General features: G+C 43.3%; 1 protein-coding gene across 1 annotated transcript in view; it reads right to left on the bottom strand.

The window, feature by feature from the left end:
- LOC121285708 (breakpoint cluster region protein-like) overlaps positions 1–20,832 on the bottom strand; it is a 596,997-nt gene that overhangs the window by 342,501 nt on the left and 233,664 nt on the right. The window contains exon 8 of the mRNA XM_041202403.1: positions 16,601–16,741. Coding sequence (XP_041058337.1) covers positions 16,601–16,741 — 141 coding nt within the window. The remainder of the gene's footprint in view (positions 1–16,600; positions 16,742–20,832) is intronic.

Raw genomic sequence — 20,832 nt, forward strand, 5'->3', positions numbered from 1 at the left:
CGGTTAAGGAAGAAGGAAGATATGTTAGAGGAACTGTTTTTGAAAATTTTGAATGGGATCCCATTCTCTCAGTTCCTTCGCCTCCTTCGCATCTGTTCTGATGATGGCACTTTCAAAATCAGCTCCTCTGACATGTCTTCCTTCTTCCTTAACCGAGGTTTTTCACCCACAGTGGTTGACAAGGCCCTCAACCATGTCCAGCCCATTTCCTGCGCATCCGCCCTCACACCTTCCTCTCCCTCCCAGAAACATGATAGGGTCCACCCTGTCCTCACTTATCACTCCACCAGCCTCCGCATTCAAAGGATCATCCTCCGCCATTTCCGCCAACTCCAGCATGATGCCACCACCAAACACATCTTCCCTTCAACCGCCCTGGCAGCATTCCGCAGGGACCAGTCCCTCCGGGACACCCTGGTCCACTCCTCCATCACCCCCTACACCTCAACCCTCTCCCATGACACCTTCCCATGCAACCACAGAAGGTGCAACACCTGTCCCTTTACTTCCCCTCTCCGTCCAAGGGCTCAAACACTCCTTTCAAGTGAAGCAGCATTTCACTTGCACTTCCCTCAATTTAGTCAACTGCATTCGTTGCTCCCAATGCGGTTTCCTCTACATTGGAGAGTACAAACGCAGACTGGGTGACCGCTTTGCAGAACATCTTCGGTCTGTCCGCAAGCATGACCCAGACCTCCCTGTCGCTTGCCATTTCAACACTCCACCCTGCGCTCATGCCCACATGTCTGTCCTTGACCTGTTGCATTGTTCCAGTGAAGCTCAACGCAAACAGGAGGAACAGCACCTCATCTTCCAACTAGGCACCTTACAGCTTTCCGGGCTGAATACTGAGTTCAACAATGTTGGATCATGAACTCTCTCCTCCATCCCCAACCCCTTTCCGATCCCTCCTTTTTCTCCAATAACTTATATAGACTTTTCTTTTCCCACCTACTTCTATTATTTTTAAATGTATTTCCATCCATTGTTTTATCTCTACCTTTTAGGCTATTTCGATTCCTTCACCCCAACCCATCCCCACTAGGGGTCTCTGTACCTTGCTTGTCTTGCTTTCTACCCTTAATTAGCACATTCCTTAGATAATATCACCACCTTCAACATCTCTTTTGTCTATGACATCTTTTGGTTATCTCCACCTATCACTGGCCCTCTATTGAGCTCTAACCTCCTCCCCTTAAACCAGCTCATATTTCACCTCTTTTCTATTTTTACTTAGTTCTGTTGAAGAGTCATATGGACTCGAAACATTAAATGTGTTCCTCTCTGCAGATGCTACCAGACCTGCTGAGTTTTCCAGGTATTTTTATTTTTGTTTTGGATTTCCAGCATCCGCAGTTTTTTGCTTTTATGAAATTGTCAGAAGTTAGGCATAAAGCAGGCTTTTGAAATAGAGATGGATAAGCTATGACGAGGGCTCCTCATATAGGGTGTGAAGGAAATTTTCATTTTTAGATAAGAGAAGGGGCTGTTTGATTTTCAATGGTGTAATGTTTGCAACCAACAAGTGAGGCAGGGCGATACATTTATTTTTCCCAGAGATGCTGACCATAATGATAGCATGAAAAATTTTTATGGGAAAAGTATATTTCAGAAAGACATGTAGAACAATGGGGTTTTACACATTAAAGAGAAAGAAACATATATAAAGAAGGATAGAAGGTTACTTGGGGAGTGGCCATGTAAAATCTTGAAAGTCACGCCGTGTGACACAAACTTGGAAGAATCCCTAGCCACACTGAAGAAGTGCGGCTCTGGTAACTAAAGTTGTGTTAAAAGCCTTTGGTATTCCATTGTCAAATGGGTGCTGTGGTAACCTCGCTCGATTGCTTATTTAAATTTAAAATCTATTTTGGACTATTGGCCTACAGGGGCTGTGTAGTTGGAAGTCGGGTTAAATAGGAATTTTAAGAATTGTTATAATATCAAGTAACTAATCACGTGTGTGTTTACATTATTTTCTTTTGGTAATGTTTTAATTTAACTTTTAAAATCACTAAAGGTTTTAGCAGACTCATTACTTCTGAATTCAGTGCACAAATCTTCTCGTAATAAATACAAATTGCAAAACCATTGTGATAGTGTGGCCAAGTTTCCCTTGTGGATTTGGTCTGCCTGGCACATATCACCTGCCACATCATAACATCTGTCATGATAGCTCAGTGGATCAATGTGTTGTTTTGAGACAAAAGGCCAGAAGACATAAAGCTCAATCACCAGGCTGTGATGAATTAGCTGATCTAACAGAGCAACAGATAAGCTGCTACAATTTTTTTGAAGGCTGCTCAGGAGAAAAATGAATGGTATGTGTTACCTCACTGCTATCCAATGTATCCTGCTGCAACGTGTGCATTCATGAGTGTCAGTGATAGTTAACCATGACCATCACCATCACCACTTGCCAACACTCATTTCCAGGCTTATACATGAAAAAGGTCATTAAGGTGAGATACCAGGTACTGTTCAATATCATTGGAGAATAACCAGCAAAAGTCAAAACTTTTAAAGGGAGAAAGAGGGAGACAACTAGAAATAAAGAAACAGGTACAATTCATTTGAAAATCCCTTCCCATCCATACTCTAGATTTCCTGATTTATTACTAAAATGCATGGCAAAAGTGAGATGTGAAGCTCTTCTCAAAGATGTCACCTTAAGATGTCCAAGAACATCAACTATGAAACCAAAGAAAAGTGCCTTGCAACAGTTCACTTTAACAAAAATGTTGATCATCTGCAAACCATTCTTGCATTATATTTTTCTTCTCATCTTACGGCAATTAGATGGAAGACCACACATAGATACCACTGTATTCTTTTTCCCATTATAACTGTCTTTATAACTCCTTTTATAACTTTTTTTCAGCTAACTCCTGAATGCAGCCTGTTGAAGGCATAATGTCTAATAAAACAAGAGATGTGCAGTAAAACCGCCTAAAAAATAAAAACCTATATTCATATAGTGCCTTTAAAGTAATTAAACATCTCAACACACTTCACAGGTGCTTTTATAAAGTAGAGTTTGACACTAAGCCTTATAAGGAGACATGAGGGAAACTATTTTACACAGTGGATCTGGAGTGCACTGCCTGAGAGGGTGATGAAGGCAGATTCGAAATGTCTTTCGAAATGGAATTGAATAAGCAATGTAAGAGAAAAAAAGAGCTAAGGTTGGCAACAGTTTCCGATAACCCCAAGTTTACGAAGAATAGAATGTGGGAGGTCAATCAGGAGTGCGTTAGATTAATCAAGTGTTCAAGAGGCAGTGGCATAGTTGTATTGTCACTGGACTGGCAATCCAGAAACCCAGGGTAATGCTCCAGGGACCTGGGTTTAAATCGCACCACGGATGAATTCAATAAAAAATCTGGAATTAAAAATCTGGAATGATGACCATGAAACCACTGTTTTTTGTTGTAAAAACCCATCTGGTTCACTAATGTCCTTGAGGGAAGGATATCTGTTGTCCTTATCTGGTCTGGCCTACATGTGAGTCCAGGCCCAATGCAATGTGGTTAATTATTTTAAAAAATGCTCTCTTGAACAAGGGCAATTAGGGGTGGGCAATAAATTCTGATCTAGCCATGTGACTCCCATATCCCATGAACAAATAAAAAAAGGTAAACAGTCTTGGGCAAGGATTTTAGCAGCCGATGAGCTGAGATAGGGATGAGGTAGGGCAATGTTAAAGAAATGAAAGTAGGCAGAGATAGATTTTCATCACAATGACAGCAGTCATAATGGTCACTCGTGATTGCACAAGGTTTAGCATCATTTGTGCCTCCTCAGGTACTGAAGCAGTATGTGTCCATATGCAGCAAGACTTGGACAACATTCAGGCTTAGGCTAATAACCGGCAAGTAACATTCATGCCACACAAATGCCTGGCAATGACCATCTCCAACAAGAAAAAATCCAACCATTCCTCTTCGACATTCAATGATAGTACCATCACTTTCAACATCCTGAGGGTTACCATTGATCAGAAACTGAACTGGATCAGCCATATAAAGTCGGTGGCTAGAAAAGCATGTCAAAGGCTAGGAATTTTTTTACTCTTTCATGGGATATGGGTGTTGTTGGCAAGGTCAGCATTTGTTGCCCATCTCTAATTGACCTTGAACTGAGTGGCTTGCTAGGCCATTTCAATGGGAAGTTAAGAGACAACTACATTGCTGTGGGTCTGGAGTCACATCTAGGCCAGGGAAGGATGGCAGGTTTCTTTCCCTAGGGGACATTAGTGAACCAGATGAATTTTTACAACAATCAATGATAGCTGTCATGGTCTGAGGCTAGCTTTATATTCGAGATTCATTCATTGAATTTAAATTCCACCAGCTGCCGAGGTGAGATTGGTGGAATTTGAGCCCGTGTCCCCACAGCAGTAACCTGGGCCTCTGGATTAGTAGTACAGTGACATTACCATAACACCGCCATCTCCCTTGGTACACCATTACCATGAAATCAATGGATCAGCCCCAACTCAATGAGAAATGCAGGAGAGCTGTCAGAGCAACACCAGGCATAGCGAAAAATGTAAGGCCAACCCACTGAAACTGAAATACAGGAAAACTTGCATGCCAATTGGCAGAATCAGCATGCAATAAAGAGCCACAAACAAAGGAGGAGGCTCGACAAACATCCCCATCCACAATGATGGGAGAATCCAGCACATCAGTGCAAAACAAGGCTGAAGAAATTGCAACGATCTTCAGCCTGAAGCGCCCAGTCAATGATCCACCCGGCTTCCTCAGGAGGTCCCCAGCATTACAGATGTCAGTCTTCAGCTAGTTCAATTCACTCCAATTAACATTAAAAAATGATTGAATCCAGTGGATATTGAAAAGGCTGTGGGCCCTGACAACATTCTGGCTGTAGGGTTGAAGACTTAAGGTCCATGAATAGCCATTCTTCTAGTCAAGCTGTTCCAGCACACCTACCTGAAAATGTGGAAAATTGCCCAGGTACGGCCTGCCCACAAAAAGCAGGACAAATCCAATCTGGTCAATTACTGTACCACCAGTCTTCTCTTAATCATTACCATAGTGATGGAAGGTATTATTGACAATGCTATCAAGCAGTAGCTATTCATCAATAAACTGCTCTGCAGTGCTCAGTTTGGGTTCTGCCAGGGATGTTCATCTCCCGGCCTCATTGCAGCCTTGGCCAAGATATGGACAAAAGGGCAAAATTTCAGAGGTGAGGTAGAAGTGACTGTATGTGTGACATCAAGGAGCTGTTGCGATATTGAAGTCAATGGGAATCGGGGGAAAACTCTCAGATGGTTGTGGTTGTTGGACGGCAATCATTTCAGCCTCAGGACATCACTACAGGAGTTCTTTAAGGTAGTGTTCTCGGCCCAATCATCTTCAGCTGCTTCATCAGTGACCTTCCTTCCATAACAAGGTCAGAAGTGGGGATGCTCGCTGATGAATGCACAATGTTCAGCACCATTTGCAGCTCTTCACATACTGAAGCAGTCCATGCCCACATGTAGCAAGACCTGGGCAACATTCAGGTTTGGGTTGATGAGTGGCAAGTAACATGCGAGTCACACAAGTGCCAGGAAAAAAAATCATCTCCAACAAAAGAATCTGCCATTTCCCTTTGACATTCAATGGCATTACCATTGTTGAAACTTGACCATCAAGATCCTGGGGTTACCCCGACCAGAAATTTAACTGGGCTAACTATATAAATGCAGTGGCTACAAGAGCAGAGCATACTACAATGAGTAACACACACCCAGACTCCTTAAAGCCTGGCATAAGTCAGGAGTGTGGTGGAATACTCTCCACTTGCCTGGATGAGCGCAACTCCAACAACACTCATGAAGCTCAACACCATCCAGGTCAAGGCAGCCCATTTGATCAGCACCCCATCCACCACAATGAAAATGCACTCTGCCCACCACTGGTGCAAAGGCCGTACTGAGTACCGATGCACTGCAGCAACTTGCCAAGCCTCCTTCCAAACACACACCTCTAACACCTAGGAGGAACATGGGAAGCAGGCATATTGGAACACTACCAGCTGGAAATTCTTCTCCAAGTCACACACCATCCTCACTTGAACTACATCGCTGTTCCTTCACTGTCACTGGGCCAAAATCCTGGAACTCCCTTCCTAACACTGTGGATGTACCCACGCCACGTGGACAGCAGTGCTTCAAAAAGACACCTCGCCACTACCTCCTCAAGGGTAATTAGGGATGGATAACAAATGCCAGCCTTGCCAGTGATGCTCATATCCCATAAAAGAAAAAAACTCTTTTGACCAAATATTCATGTGAGTGCAGGTCAATTGACATAAAAGCCACGTTTCTGCAGGGCAATAATTGTTGGAGCTAAATATTTCTGAAGCTGTCCAAAGAGGCAGCAGATGCAGAAGGAAAACTGTAGAAACTAATCAAGCATTGTCTATGACCTGAACAATGCCTCCAGTGTGCTGTATTTTTCCATGAGGTCTGTTTTGCTGAAGATAGGCTGTGTTCAACTAAAAGCAGATCCTGTAATGTAATGGTATCATAAAGGAAAATTTTCATGCTGCAGGTTGATGATTTCTTAAGGGGTGATACTGTGGAATCCAAACATGGACAAAAGAGCTGAACTCAAGAGGTAAGGTGAGAGTGACTGGGCAGCATTTGGCCGAGAGTGGCATCAAGCAGCCCACCAAAAGGGAAGTCCATGGGAATCAGGAGAAACACTTTCCACTGGATGGGAGTCATGCCTAGCACAAAGGAAGATGGTTGTGGTTGTTAGAGACCAATCATCTCTGTCCCAGGATATCGCTGCAGGAGTTCCTCACGCTAATGTTCTTACATCTTCAACTGTTTCATCAATTACCTTCCCCTCATCATTTGGCCAGAAGTGGGGATGTTTATTGATAATTATACAATGTTCAGTACCATTCGTTACTCCTCAGATACTGAAGCAGTCTGTGTCCATATGCAGAAAGACCTGGACAACACTAAGGCTTGAGCTAGTAAGTGACAAGTAACATGCACAACACACAAATGCTAGGCAATGACCATATCCCCATAACATTAAGTAGAGTTACCATGGCTGAATCCCCCATTATCAATAACCTGGGGGGGTTACCATTGACCAGAAACTGAACTGGATCAGCCATACAAATACTGTGACTACAAGAGCAGATCAGAGGCTGGGAATTCTGCGGCAAGTAATTCACCTTTTGACTCCGCAAAGCGTGTCCACCTACAAGACACAAGTTATGAATGTGATGGAATACTCTCCAATTACCTAGATGAAGCAGTTCCAACAACACCATCCAGGACAAAGCAACCCCCATGATTGGCACCTCATCTGCCATATTAAACATTTACTCCTTCCACCACCAATGCACAGTGGCAGCAGTATGTACCATTTACAAGATGCACTGCAGCCACTTACTAAGGCTCCTTCAACAGCATCTTCTAATCCTGCGACCTCTACCACCTGGAAGGCCTAGGGCAGTAGACGCATGGAAATACCACCACTGGCAAGTTCCCCTTCAAGCTACACACCATCTAGGCTTGGAACTACATCACCATTTCTTCACTCTAATTTTTATTTGAAGAGAGAATGGAATCTTTTAGTTGTATATTAATTGTGTTGAATTGGATGGAGGTGGTGGATATTAATTGGGGATTCACTTGAGCCTCTATAAAATAGACACAGAGAACAAATTGCTGGTCCTGTTAGGAAGTGTGCTTCTAATGAGTAATTCTGTAAATAAATATAAAAGCATATAAACATTAACTCCAGTTCTATCCTTCACCAACTTGAAGAAGACACTTATCTTACTTGCCACTTAACAGCCCAACCCTGAATATTGTCAAGTCTTGCTGCCTGTGGGTTTGGACTGTTTTTTTACCTGAGTTTTCACAAATGGAACACTGCAATCATCAGCAGACATCCGCACTTCGGACCTTATGTGGAGGGAAGGTCATTGATGAAGAAGAAAATATGGTTGAGCCTAGGAAACTGCACTGAGGAGCACCTGCAACAATGTCCTGGGGGTAAATGATTTGCATCTAACAATCACAACCAATTTCCTCTGGCTAGGTATATGATCCCAACCAGTGAAGAGTTCCCCTCAACCCCAACCCCAACTCCCACTGACTTCAAGGTTACCAAATGCTGACCTCAAATGCTGCCTGGATGCCAAAGGTGCTCTCACCTCATTTCTGGATTTTAGCCCTTTTGTACATGATTGGATCAAAGCTGGGACAATGTCTGCACCAAGTTCCTCTGGCAGAACCCAAACTGATTAGGTGATTATCTGTTACTAAGTGTTGCTTGTAAGCACTGTTGATGACACCTTCCATCACTTTACTGATAGATTGAGAGTAGACTGGTGGGGCAGTAATTAATCTGACTGAATTTATCCTGCTTTTCACGAACAGGATATATATAACTTGGCAAATTTCCACTTTATCAGGTAGATACCAGTGTTTTAGTTGGACAGCTTGGCATGGGACACAGATAGTTTGAGAGCACAAGTCTCCATTAGAGCTGGGCTAATGCTGGGGTCCATAACCTTTACTCAATCCACTGAACTCAGTTGTTTATCAATATCAGATGGAATGAATTGAACTGGCATCTGTGATGCTGAGGATCGCTGCAAGAGGCCAGGATAGAGCATCCATTTGTCACTTCTGGCTGAAGATGGCTAAAAATGCTTCAGCCTTGTCTTTTGCTTCTGTTTGGTGGGCTCTGCCGTCACTGAGAATAGAGATGTTCATGAAGGTTCCTCCTCCTGTTAATCTTTTAGTTCTCCACCAACGTTCACAACTAGATGCAGCAGGACTGCAGAGCTTTGATCTGATCAATTGATTGTGGGATTGCTTAGCAGTGTGTAACACATGCAGCTTCCACTATCTAGCAGTATAGTTTCAACAGGTTTGCACCTGATTTTCAGAAGTGCCTGGTGCTGCTACTGGCATGCCCTCTTACACTCCTCACTGAATCAGGGTTGGTCTCATAGTTGATGGTAGTGGTGGAGTGCAGGGTATGCTGGGCTATGAGATTACAGATTGTGGTGGAATACAATTCTCCTGTTCCTTATCGCTCACCTTACAAATGTCCAATTTTGAGCTTCTAGGTCTGTTCTGAATCTGTCCCATTTAGCATAGTGGTAGTTCACACATAACTTGATGGAAGTTTTTTTTTATTTTCTTAATCCTTCATGAGATGCGGGCGTCACTGGCAAGGCCAGCATTTGTTGCCCATCCCCAATTGTCCTTGAACTGAGTGGTTTGCTAGGCCATTTCAGAGGGTAGTTAAGAGTCAATCACATAGCTGTGGGTCTGAGGTCACATGCAGGCCAAATCAGTTAAGGATGGCACATTCTCTTCCCTAAAGTACACCAGCAAACCAGATGGGTTTTTACAATAATTGATGGTAGTTTCTTGATCACCATTACCGAGACTAGCTTTATAGTCTAGATTTATTCATTAATTGAGTTTAAATTTCACCAGCTGCTCTGGTGGGATGTGAACCCGTGTCCCCAGAGCACTGGCCTGGGCATCTAAATTGCTGGTGCAGTGACATTACCACTATGTCACTGTCCTCAGGGTGAAGATGGGACTATGCCTCCACAAGGACAATATGGTGGTCATTCTTATCAGTACTGTAATGGATAGATGTATTTGTAACAGGTAGATTGGTGAGAGCAAGGTCAGGTAGGTTTTTCCCTCTTGTCAGTTCTCTCACCGCCTGCTGCAGACCCAGCCTGGCAGCTGGCCTTAAGAATTTAGCCAGCTCTGTTAGTAGTGGTGCCACTGAGCCACTTTTGCTGATGGACACTAAAGTACCCCAACCCAGAGTACATTGTGTCCTTGCTATCCTCAGTGCTTCTTGAAAGCGGTGTTCAAAATGGAGGAGTACTGACTTATCAGATGATGGTGAGCAGTAGGTGGTAATCAACAGGAGGTTTTCTTGTCCATGTTTGACTTGATGCCAAAAGAGTTCATGGAGTTTGGAGGAAATACAAGGGACTCCAAGGTTCACACCTTCTCAACTGTACAACACTGTGCCACCACCTCTGGTGGGCCTGTCCTGCTGGTGAGAAAGAATTTATCCAGGAATGGTAGTGGAGGAGTCTGGGACATTGGCTGAAAAGTATGATTCTGAGAGTATGACTTTATCTGGCTGTTGCTTGACTAGCCTGTGGGATAGATCTCCCAGTTTTGGCACAAGTCCCCAGATGTTTGTGAGAAGGCCATTGCATAATAGACTGGACATGGTGTGCCTCTGTTGTGCCCAGTACCTTGGTCAATGCCAGATGGTACATCTAGTTTTAGTCTCATTATACTTTTAATTGGTACATACAACTGAGTCACTTGCTAGGCCATGAAGAATCAACCATGACTAAAAACAGAAAGTACTGGAAATACACAGCAAGTCTGGCAGCATCCGAGGAGAGAGAAACAGAGTTGACAAGCTGTAATCTCTGAGCTCCCCATCAACAGATTTGGTTCCACAAAGATGCGCTAGGGAAAGCCCTCGCAAGTTCCCAGGTAAGGGTTTGCATGGCAATTGCCCAGGAGTACTAACTTCCTCTGGACAATGCGCTGGGAGCTATCCAAAAATGCAGTTTAAATCATAAATCTCGGATGGTTCTGCCAGGGTTCCACCAATAGCTATTTGGAAAAAGTTGGAAGAATTAAAACCTCTTCTAACTTCTGGGTAACTATTGTAAAGTCTCCCCAGACCGACTCCACGGGGCTCTCCCCACACCCCCACCCTCCCATGGGACTCCCCCCACTCCCCCACAACCCCCTCCACTGCCCCACCCCCCAATTGCACATTTAACTGATCCATCCCAATGACCTCAGATCTCTAACTGACTGACCGCCCCACCACCAGACAACACCCCATTCCCATCCCCACTCCCTGCACCCCAACCACCCTTAACACCTCTCCAAATCCTATCAACTTACCCTTAGACACTTACATTCCCCGGGCCCTTTAAGCTGACGTGCTTTACAGCAGCAAGTGCGTTAAAAAAAGAGGCATGGCCTCCTTGAGTCCGCTGGAGCAACACTTTGCTGGGGCCTGCAAGGGGTCTTTCAATGCAGGCCCCAAGCAGCTCCAGCGAAAGTAAGGATTAGCATAATTTTCAAGGCCAGGTAAGCGTACATTTATTTTTTCTAATTCCTGCAAGCCAGCACTTTCTGACACTACTTGAAAGTTATGGCCCAAAGTTTCAAGTCAAATATGACTCTTCTTCAAAACTCAACTTTTTCCACCTGAGAGAATGGAGCAAATTCAGAGAGGGAGACAGGTTAGAATGAATGAGGGGAGCATTGAAATTAAGACGGCCGATGTCATGCCAACGGTTCTCAATGAAAAGATGAAGAACAGGTAAGACGTCAGAGAGAGGTTGCTCGGTGGCGGGAGAATGCTGGAAACAAGTGAAAGGGTCAGATTGTTAGGGGAGAACTCCTGGTCAGACAAGTGAGCACAAAGGCAAAAGCAACAGTAGAAGAGCTCAGTGTTGTGCCAAGCTCTAAATTGCTCTGAAAAAGAGTCGTATTCAACTTGAAAGGTTAACTCTGTTTCTCTCACAGAATCACAGTGCAGAAGCGGCCCTTCGGCCCATCGAGTCTGCACCGACACATGAGAAACATCTGACCTACCTACCTAATCCCATTTACCAGCACTTGGCCCATAGCCTTGAATGTTATGACATGCCAAGTGCTCATCCAGGTACCTTTCAAAGGATGTGAGGCAACCCGCCTCCACCACCCTCCCAGGCAGTGCATTCCAGACCGTCACCACCCTCTGGGTAAAAAAGTTTTTCCTCACATCCCACCTGAACTTCCTGCCCCTCACTTTGAGCTTATGTCCCCTTGTGACTGACCCTTCAACTAAGGGGAACAGCTGCTCCCTATCCACCCTGTCCATGCCCCTCATAATCTTGTACACCTCAATCAGGTCATCCCACAGTCTTCTATGCTCCAACGAAAACAACCCAACTCTATCCAACCTCTCTTCATAACTTCAATGTTTCATTCCAGGCAACATCCTGGTGAATCTCCTCTGCACACCCTCCAGTGCAATCACATCCTTCCTATAATGTGGCGACCAGAACTGCACACACTACTCCAGCTGAGGCCTCACCAAGGTTCTATACAACTCCAACATAACCTCATTACTTTTCTAATCTATGCCTCAATTGATAAAGGCAAGTATCCCATGTGCCTTTTTCACCACCCCACTAACATGCCCCTCTGCCTTAAGAGATCTATGGACACACACGCCAAGGTCCCTTTGTTCTTCAGAACTTCCTAGTGTCATGTCATTCATTGAATACTTCCTTGTCAAATTACTTCTTCCAAAGTGTATCACCTCACACTTTTCAGGGTTAAATTCCATCTGTCACTTATCTGCCCATTTGACCATCCCGTCTAAATCTTCCTGTAGCCCAAGACACTCAACCTCACTGTTAACCACACGGCCAATCTTTGTGTTATCCACAAACTTTCTAATCCTACCCCCCACATATCATCTATGTCGTTTATATAAATGACAAATAATAGGGGACCCAGCACAGATCCCTGTGGTACACCACTGGACACTGGCTTCCAGTCACTAAAGCATCCTTCTGTCATCACCCTCTGACTCCTACAACTAATCCAATTTTGAATCCACCTTATCAAATTACCCTGGATCCCATGTGCCTTTGCCTTCTTTATAAGTCTCCCATGTGGGACCATGTCAAAGGCTTTGTTGAAATCCATATAAGCTACATCAACTGCACTACCCTCATCTACACACTTGGTCACCTCCTCAAAAAATACAATCAAATTTGTTAGGTATGACCTCCCTCTGACAAAGCCATGCTAACTATCCCTGATCAAACCTTGCCTCTCCAAGTCGAGATAGATACTCTCCTTCAGAAATTTCTCCAATAGTTTCCCTACCAATGACGTAAGACTCACTGGCCTGAAGTTCCCTGGCTTATCTCTACAACCCTTCTTAAATAGCGGAACCACATTAGCTGTTCTCCAGTCCTCTTGCATCTACCCTGTGGCCAGGGAGGAGTTAAAAATTTGGGTCAGAGCCTCTGCGTTCTCCTCCCTTGCCTCCCTCAGCAGTCTGGGACACAAATCATCCGGACCTGGAGATTTGTCCACTTTTAAGCCTGCCAACACCTCTAATACCTTGTCACTCCCTATATCAATTTGCTCAAGAACCTCGCAGTCTCTCTTCCCAACTTCGATACCTTCATCCTCATTCTCTTGGGTGAAGACGGATGTGAAGTGTTCATTCAACACTCTAGCGATGTCTTCTGGTTCCACCCATAGATTGCCCTCTTGGTCCCTTATGGGTCCTACTCTTTCCTTGGTTATCTTCTTCCCATTGATATACTTATAGAATATCTTGGGATTTTCCCTACTTTTACTAGCCAGAGCTTTCTCATATCCCCTCTTTGTTCTCCTAATTGCTTTCTTAATCTCCACCCTGCACTGCCTGTACTCCACTAATGCCTCTGCTGATTTGTTTCCCTTGTACCTGTTAAAAGCCTCTCTATTCCTTCTCTGGTCATCAATGGTTTTCTGGGCTTGTTACTCCTTCCTATCACCCTAGAGGGAACATGTTGAGCCTGTACTCTCCCCATTTCCTTTTTGAACACCCCCCACTGTTCCTCTCTAGATTTCCCCACAAGTAACTGTTCCCAGTCTACCTTGGCCAGATCCTGCCTTATTTTACTAAAATCCACTCTCCCCCAATTCAAAACATTTTTTTGCAAGTTGTCAATTTCTTTGTCCATAACAAAATTAAACTGTACTGTGTTGTGGTCGCTATCACTAAAATGCTCACCCACCACCACCTCAGCCGCCTATCCAGCTTCATTCCCCAGAATTAGGTCCAGTAATGCACCGTCTCTTGTTGGACCTTCTACATATTGACATAAAAAGTTCTCCTGTACACATTTCAAGAAATCCACTCCATCCAAGCCCTTAACACTATGTCTATCCCAATTAATGTTGGGAAAGTTGAAATCACCTAATAATCCTATTGTTATCGTTTTTAAACACCTCCACAAATTGTGCACATATTTGCTCCTCAATTTCCCGCTGACTCTCTAGGGTTCTTTAATAAACACCTAATAATGTGGTTGCCCCTTTTTATTCCTAAGCTCTACCCACAAAGCTTCATTCGATGCCCCCTTCAAGATATCATCTCTCCATACTGCAGTTTCGGACTCCTTAACTAATAATGCAATGCCTCTTCCTCTTTTACCCCCTCCCCTGTCTCACCTGAAGATTCTACATCCCGGAATGTTGAGCTGCCAATCCTGCCCTTCCCTCAACCACGTCTCAGTGATGGCTACTATATCACAATTCCACATGTCAATCCTCACCCCTAACTCATCCATTTTACCTGTAATACTCCTGGCATTAAAGTAGAGGCCATCCAGCCTTGCCTTACTCCTTGAAGCTTATTGCAGCTGTACTCCCTCTGACCTGATTGTTTTACTGTATTATGATGTGTCCCTATTCTGCTAACATTCTGTGTCCACTCTCCCTGTCTCCTCCCAACAGCACTAACAAACACGCCCGCAAGGATGTTAGTCCCGCTCTGGTTCAGATGTAGACCGTCCCGCTTGTACAGGTCCCACCTTCCCCAGAAATGGTCCCAGTGATCCAGGAATCTAAAACCCTCTCTCCTGCACCAACTCTTGCCACAGATGCTACCAGAGCTGCTGAACTTTTCTAGCCCTTTCTGTTTTTGTTTCAGATTTCCAGCATCCTCAGCATGTTGCTTGATACTATATAAGAATCAACCACATTGCTGTAGGTCTGAAGTCACATGTAGGATAAGGATAGGCAAGGATTTGGTTGGATAGACGTCAGTGAACCAGATGGGTTTTTAGGACAATCAGTGGTTTCACGGTCACATGGCTGATGCCAGCTTTTCATTAATTAATTGAATTTAAGTTCTATGAGCTGCCATGATGAGATTAGAACTCTAATCTCCAGGTCATTAAGGCAGGGCTCTGGATTACTATTCCTGGAACATATCCACTCTGCTACAGTTTCTGACTGATATAAATTAAACCAGGGAAGTACAATCTACTTAGTTGGACAGCAATGGAGTGTCCAATATTATACATGAATAGGACTTCAACATTCTGGCAGGAATGTTTTTCCTGGTTATACAAGTACATCAGATTTTAATGTCTTTTTGTTACAAGTTTTAACACCCTAGAAAGATGAATATAAGAACCATTTGTGTTAGAAGCAGAATTTTGATGTTTATAGAACCAGTGGTTACACATATTGGTTATACAAATAAACAAATTGTAAAGGAATGTCAAAAGTCAACCACCAAAGTCCAAACTAAATATCATACTTGCAAATCTAACAGTCAGTTCAGAAACTTGTAAGCATTGAATACACGTGACAAAGATTTCTTGCCAAAAAGTGCAAATCAGTTTGAGTTCAACACATCATCACTAGATTCCATTTATATCTGATATACTTGTTTAGTTTTTTGGCTGAAAGAGATGGCCTCTGTTTTAAGAGTCAAGGTAAATGTACGTGCACTTGAACCTTAGAAAAACAATTTAAAAGTTATAGACTAAATAGCATGCCTCTAAGGAATGGGCAGGGTAAAGGGACCTGGGGGTGCATCTACATAGATATTTGAAGGTAGCAGAACATATTGAAAGAGTTGTTAGCAAAGCATATTGGAACTAGGGCTTCATAAATAGAGGCATTGACGACGAAACCAGTAAAATTATGCAAAACTATTATAAAGCTCCGGTTAGGCGACAACTAATTCTGGTCACCATGCTGTAGAGGGTCCTTGAGAGGTTGCAGAGGAGATTTACCACAATGGTTCCAGGGATGAGGGATCTTAGCTACAAGATTAGGTTGGGGAAGCTGGGGTTATTCTCCTTCGAGCAAAGAAGATTGAAGGGAGATTTGACAGAGGCGTACAATATTATGACAGGTTTCGATAAGATAGACAAAGAAAATTTGTACTCCTTAGCTGATGGTACAAGGATTCGGAGACACAGATTTAAGATTGGGACAAAAAATATACAGGGGATGTGTGGGAGAACTTTAAGCAGTGTAAGAACCTGGAACTTGCTGCCTACAAGGGTGGTGGAAGTGGAGATGATGAATGATTGTAAAGGGAAATTGGATAATCACTTGATGGAACTAAACTTGCAGGGCTACAGGGATGGAGCAGGGAATGGGACTGAATGGATTGCTCTACAGAGATCTGGCATGGGCACAATGGGCTGAATAGCCTCCTTCTGTGTAAGAATGACTCCATGACTCTAATCCTGATATTTCAAGTGTGTTTCAGCACAAAAAGCAATTAAATTAGCCAGTAATTCAAATTAATTAACTTAATTTTGTGTACACTGCAGTCCAGATCACCTTGTGCCATCGAGTCATTGAAGGTATGTATTGGAAAACTGTCAAATAGAGGATGTGATGTAAATTTTAAAAGGTAACAAGGGAAAACACTGGGAGCAATCATATTTCGTAATTGAATGAAGTTAGCAGTATGAGCTACAGATTTACTTATGCTTGTGGTTTGACAAAGAAACTCACCTCGCCTTTCTTTACAGTCATAGACTGTCTCCTGGGAGTGATCTCTTCATTAATGCTGGACAGGAAGTTCTGTGAAATACGCAGAGCATCTTGCAGCAAAGGATGATCTGGATGACTAGTTGGTGTGTGTTTTAACAAATCCTACAGGAACATGGAAGTAATCGTTTACATTGTAGCTAGGAACAAAATCAAAAGACATCATTTCTGCTCACACATAAACCAATCCTTTGAGATCAATGTAGATCTCGCTAAAATTATGAAAATATTCCAAGGCACCTCATTTATGAAGACTGTCAGAACATAGCCACAGAATGGGGTCTAAGTAACTAAAGCCACGAGTGCCAAAAGCGGAGTGAAGAGATGGGGGTTGCACAAGAAGCCAGAGTAAGAGAAATGGAAAATGTGAAGGAAGGGGCTATAGGATGTTATACAAAAGGAAAGGGTAAGGCCATAAAGAGGATTTAAACATAAAGATCAGAATCATAAATCTGATGCACTGGGGTAACTGGGAGCCAATTAGATCAATGAGGGCTGTAGTGGTATGTGAATGGGACTTAATACAGGATAGGATACTAGCAGAAGACTATTGAATTACCTCATGTTTAATGAAGGTACAATGTGGGAAGCCAGCCAACAGATCATATGGGTAATCAAATCTGGAGGTGACAAAGGCATGGATGAGGGTTTCAACACCAAATGGGCCGAGGTAGAGACAGAGAATGATGAAGGTAAAGTAAGGCTCCTGATGGTGGACAGAGTATGAGATTGGAAGCTTAGCTCAACTTGGGATCAAAAAAGATGCCAGGGTTGGAAAGGTCTGGTTCAACTTGAAACAGTGGGAAGGGGACAAAGATTGTGGCAGGAGCCAAAGATGACAGCATGCAATGCTTAACTCGAGAAAACCGCACGTCATCCAAGACTGAATGTTGTACAAACAGTCTGACAACACAGAGATATTGGAGTGGTAAAGAGAGATGGTGAAGGGATAGAGCATGTGGAAACTAATCCATCTGCAGATGACATCAACACGTTACAGCACGTGGATGAGGAAGAAGAGAGGACCAAAGACAGATCTTTGGGGTTTGGCAGGTAACTGTGCTGAGACAGGAAGAGCAGATAATTCTGGGAATACTCCGGCTGAGATTGAATAGGTAGTTAGATTTTGATTTTTGTAGCTCCAGTAAGAATCAGTGGGCAGTGTAGGCCAGGATAATCAGCAAGTTGTAGGAAAACTAATGAAAGGAGGAACATTAGGTAGCATAGGGGTGGAGATGTTCAGTCATGCGTCTGTTCTTACTTAATTTTGGCAACATATTTGCATAGATTCACATGTACACTGGAATTGGTATGAATCAATGCAACTGGCTCTGTTGAATTGTGACATACACAGAAGCAATGTATTAAGCAATATATGCCTTCTTGCATCCCAACATCTGTCCAAGAGTCTCTGCAAATTAGGCTGTGCTAGTTAAATGCTACATTCCTTTTAACACATTTGAAAGAGTCTACGCCTGTTGCATAGGAAGCCTGTTGAGCTTTGTTATACAGTAAGAGATTCATTGCGCAGAACATCAGGCACACGTTACTGAGAAATTATTCATGTATCAAGCAACAGGCACTATAAATTGGTCATTGTTTCCTAATCCAAACTCACTGCAAGATTATTTTGACATGGAGAAGGGAATCCCACACCGTTTCATTCTTAAGATGTTTTATCATTATGTGAATCCAAGCTGTTTTAAACCAATGCTAACAGCAGAGTAAATGCGCCTTTACTGTAAGGCCAGTCTTGGACAACTATTGCTAACCTTTTAATTTTTACTCTGGAACCTGTTGGTAACCATATGTATCCAGCACAATTTCTATGAATGATCGATCTGCTTCTCTTCCTCAAAGCTTTATAAAATATAGACAATGGAAGCACAGGGAATAAATCATCACCCAGGGAAAGGGTGATCTGCACATGATTTGTGGCACAACGATTTTCAACAGAAAACTAAAGCAACATTGCAAATCTCAGCATGTGCCTGGTGCAGTCTCTTTGACATCACTCCTGAATGGTGTTGCTCTAATTTTAAGTTTATGTGCCCTTATTCTGGTACCCACACTAGGGAAAATGGATTCTCTAGACCTACCCTAACAAATCCTAGAACATTTTTAAACACCTTGAATAGATAGAAACATAGAAAATAGGGGCAGGAATGGGCCATTTGGCCCTTCGAGCCTGCTCTGCCATTCATCATGATCATGGCTGATCATTCAACTCAATAGCCTGCTCCCGCTTTCTCCCCATACCCTTTGATCTCTTTCGCCCCAAAAGCTATATCTAACTCCTTCTTGAAAACATACAATGTTTTGGCCTCAACTACTTTTTGTGGTAGCGAATTCCACAGGTTCATTGCTCTCTGAGTGAAGAAATTTCTCCTTATCTCACTCCTAAATGGTCTACTCCGTATCCTCAGACTGTGACCCCTGGTTCTGGACTCCCCCACAATCAGGAACATCCTTCCTGCATCTACCCTGTCTAGTCCTGTTTGAATTTTATAGGTTTCTATGAGATCCACCCTCATTCTTTTGAACTCCAACGAATATAATCCCAACCGACTCAATCTCTCCTCATATGTCAGTCCCGCCATCCCAGGAATCAGCCTGGTAAACCTTCGCTGCACTCCCTCTATAGCAAGAACATCCTTCCTCAGATAAGGAGAGCAAAACTGCACACAATATTCCAGGCGTGGTCTCACCAAGGCCCTGTATAATTGCAGCAAGGCATCCCTGCTCCTCTGGCTATGAAGGCCAACATACCATTTGCCTTCTTTACCGCCTGCTGCACCCGCATGCTTACCTTCAGCGACTGGTGTACAAGGACAGCCAGGCCTTGTTGCGTATACTCCTCTCTCAATTTATAGCCATTCAGATAATTATCTGCTTTCCTACCAAAGTGGATAACCTCACATTTATCCACATTATACTGCATCTGCTATGCATTTTCCCACTCACTCAGTTGTCCAAATCATCCTGAAGCATCTCTGCATCCTCCTCACAGCTCACCCTCCCACCCAGCTTTGTGACATCTGCAAATTTGGAGCTATGACATTTAGTTCCCTCATCTAAATCTTTAATATATACTGTGAATAGCTGGGGTCCCAGCAACAATCCCTGCGGTACCCCTCTGGTCAATGCCTGCCATTCGGAAAAAGACCAGTTTATTCTTACTCTTTGTTTCCTGTCTGCAAACCAGTTTTCTATCCATCTCAATACACTACCTCCAATCCCATGCGCTTTAATTTTACACGCCAATCTCTTATGTGGGACTTTGTTGAAAGCCTTCTGAAAGTCCAAATAAACCACATCCACTGGCTCCCCCTCATCAACTCTACTAGTTACATTCTCGAAAAATTCCAGTAGATTTGTCAAGCATGATTTCCCTTTCGTAAATCCATGCTGACTCTTCCGATTCTGCCACTGTTTTCCAAGTGCTCAGCTATTAAATCTTTTATCATGGACTCTAGAATTTTCCCCACTACTGACGTCAGGCTGACTGGTCTATAATTCTCTCTACCTCCCTTTTTAACCCCTCAATCTTCCATACACAAGGGAATACAAACCTATTCTATGCAATGAAAACAGAAAATGGTAGAAAGTCAGGCAGTATTTGTGGAGAGAAAAACAGAGTTCACTTTTTAGGTCAACGGCCTTTTGTCAGAACTGGAAAAAGTTAGAAATGTAACAGGTTTTAAGCAAGTGCAGGAGCAACGAAGATGGGAAAGGCAGGATAATAAAAGGAAAGGTCTGGGATAGGGTGGGAAGTGGGAGAAATTAAATGACAAAAGGGATGATGGTGCAAGACATGGGATGGCAATGGGACAAGTAAAGAAACAAAAAGATGGGTGCAGAGGAGCTGTAAGTGGAAATAGCAGACTCATCACCAACAGCTGCTTTCTGAAAAAATAGGGGCAGAAGTCATGATCTAAACTTGAACTCAGCATGGAGTTTCAAAAGCTGTGACTATCTAATTAAAAGATGAGCTGCTGTTCCTCAAACTTGCTTTGAGCTTCATTGGAACAATGTAGCAAGCTGAACTCATACTGAGTATGGAGCAGAGAATTAAGATATCAGGTGACTGTTGCTTGGGGTCATACTCTCATCATGAGCAGCGAATACTAAATTCAAAGAAGTACATGTAAATCGCTGTTTCACCTTGAAGGAGTGTTTGGGGTCTTGGATGGTGA

The sequence above is a fragment of the Carcharodon carcharias genome, chromosome 13, assembly GCF_017639515.1.
Source record: "Carcharodon carcharias isolate sCarCar2 chromosome 13, sCarCar2.pri, whole genome shotgun sequence".
NCBI lineage: Eukaryota > Metazoa > Chordata > Chondrichthyes > Lamniformes > Lamnidae > Carcharodon > Carcharodon carcharias.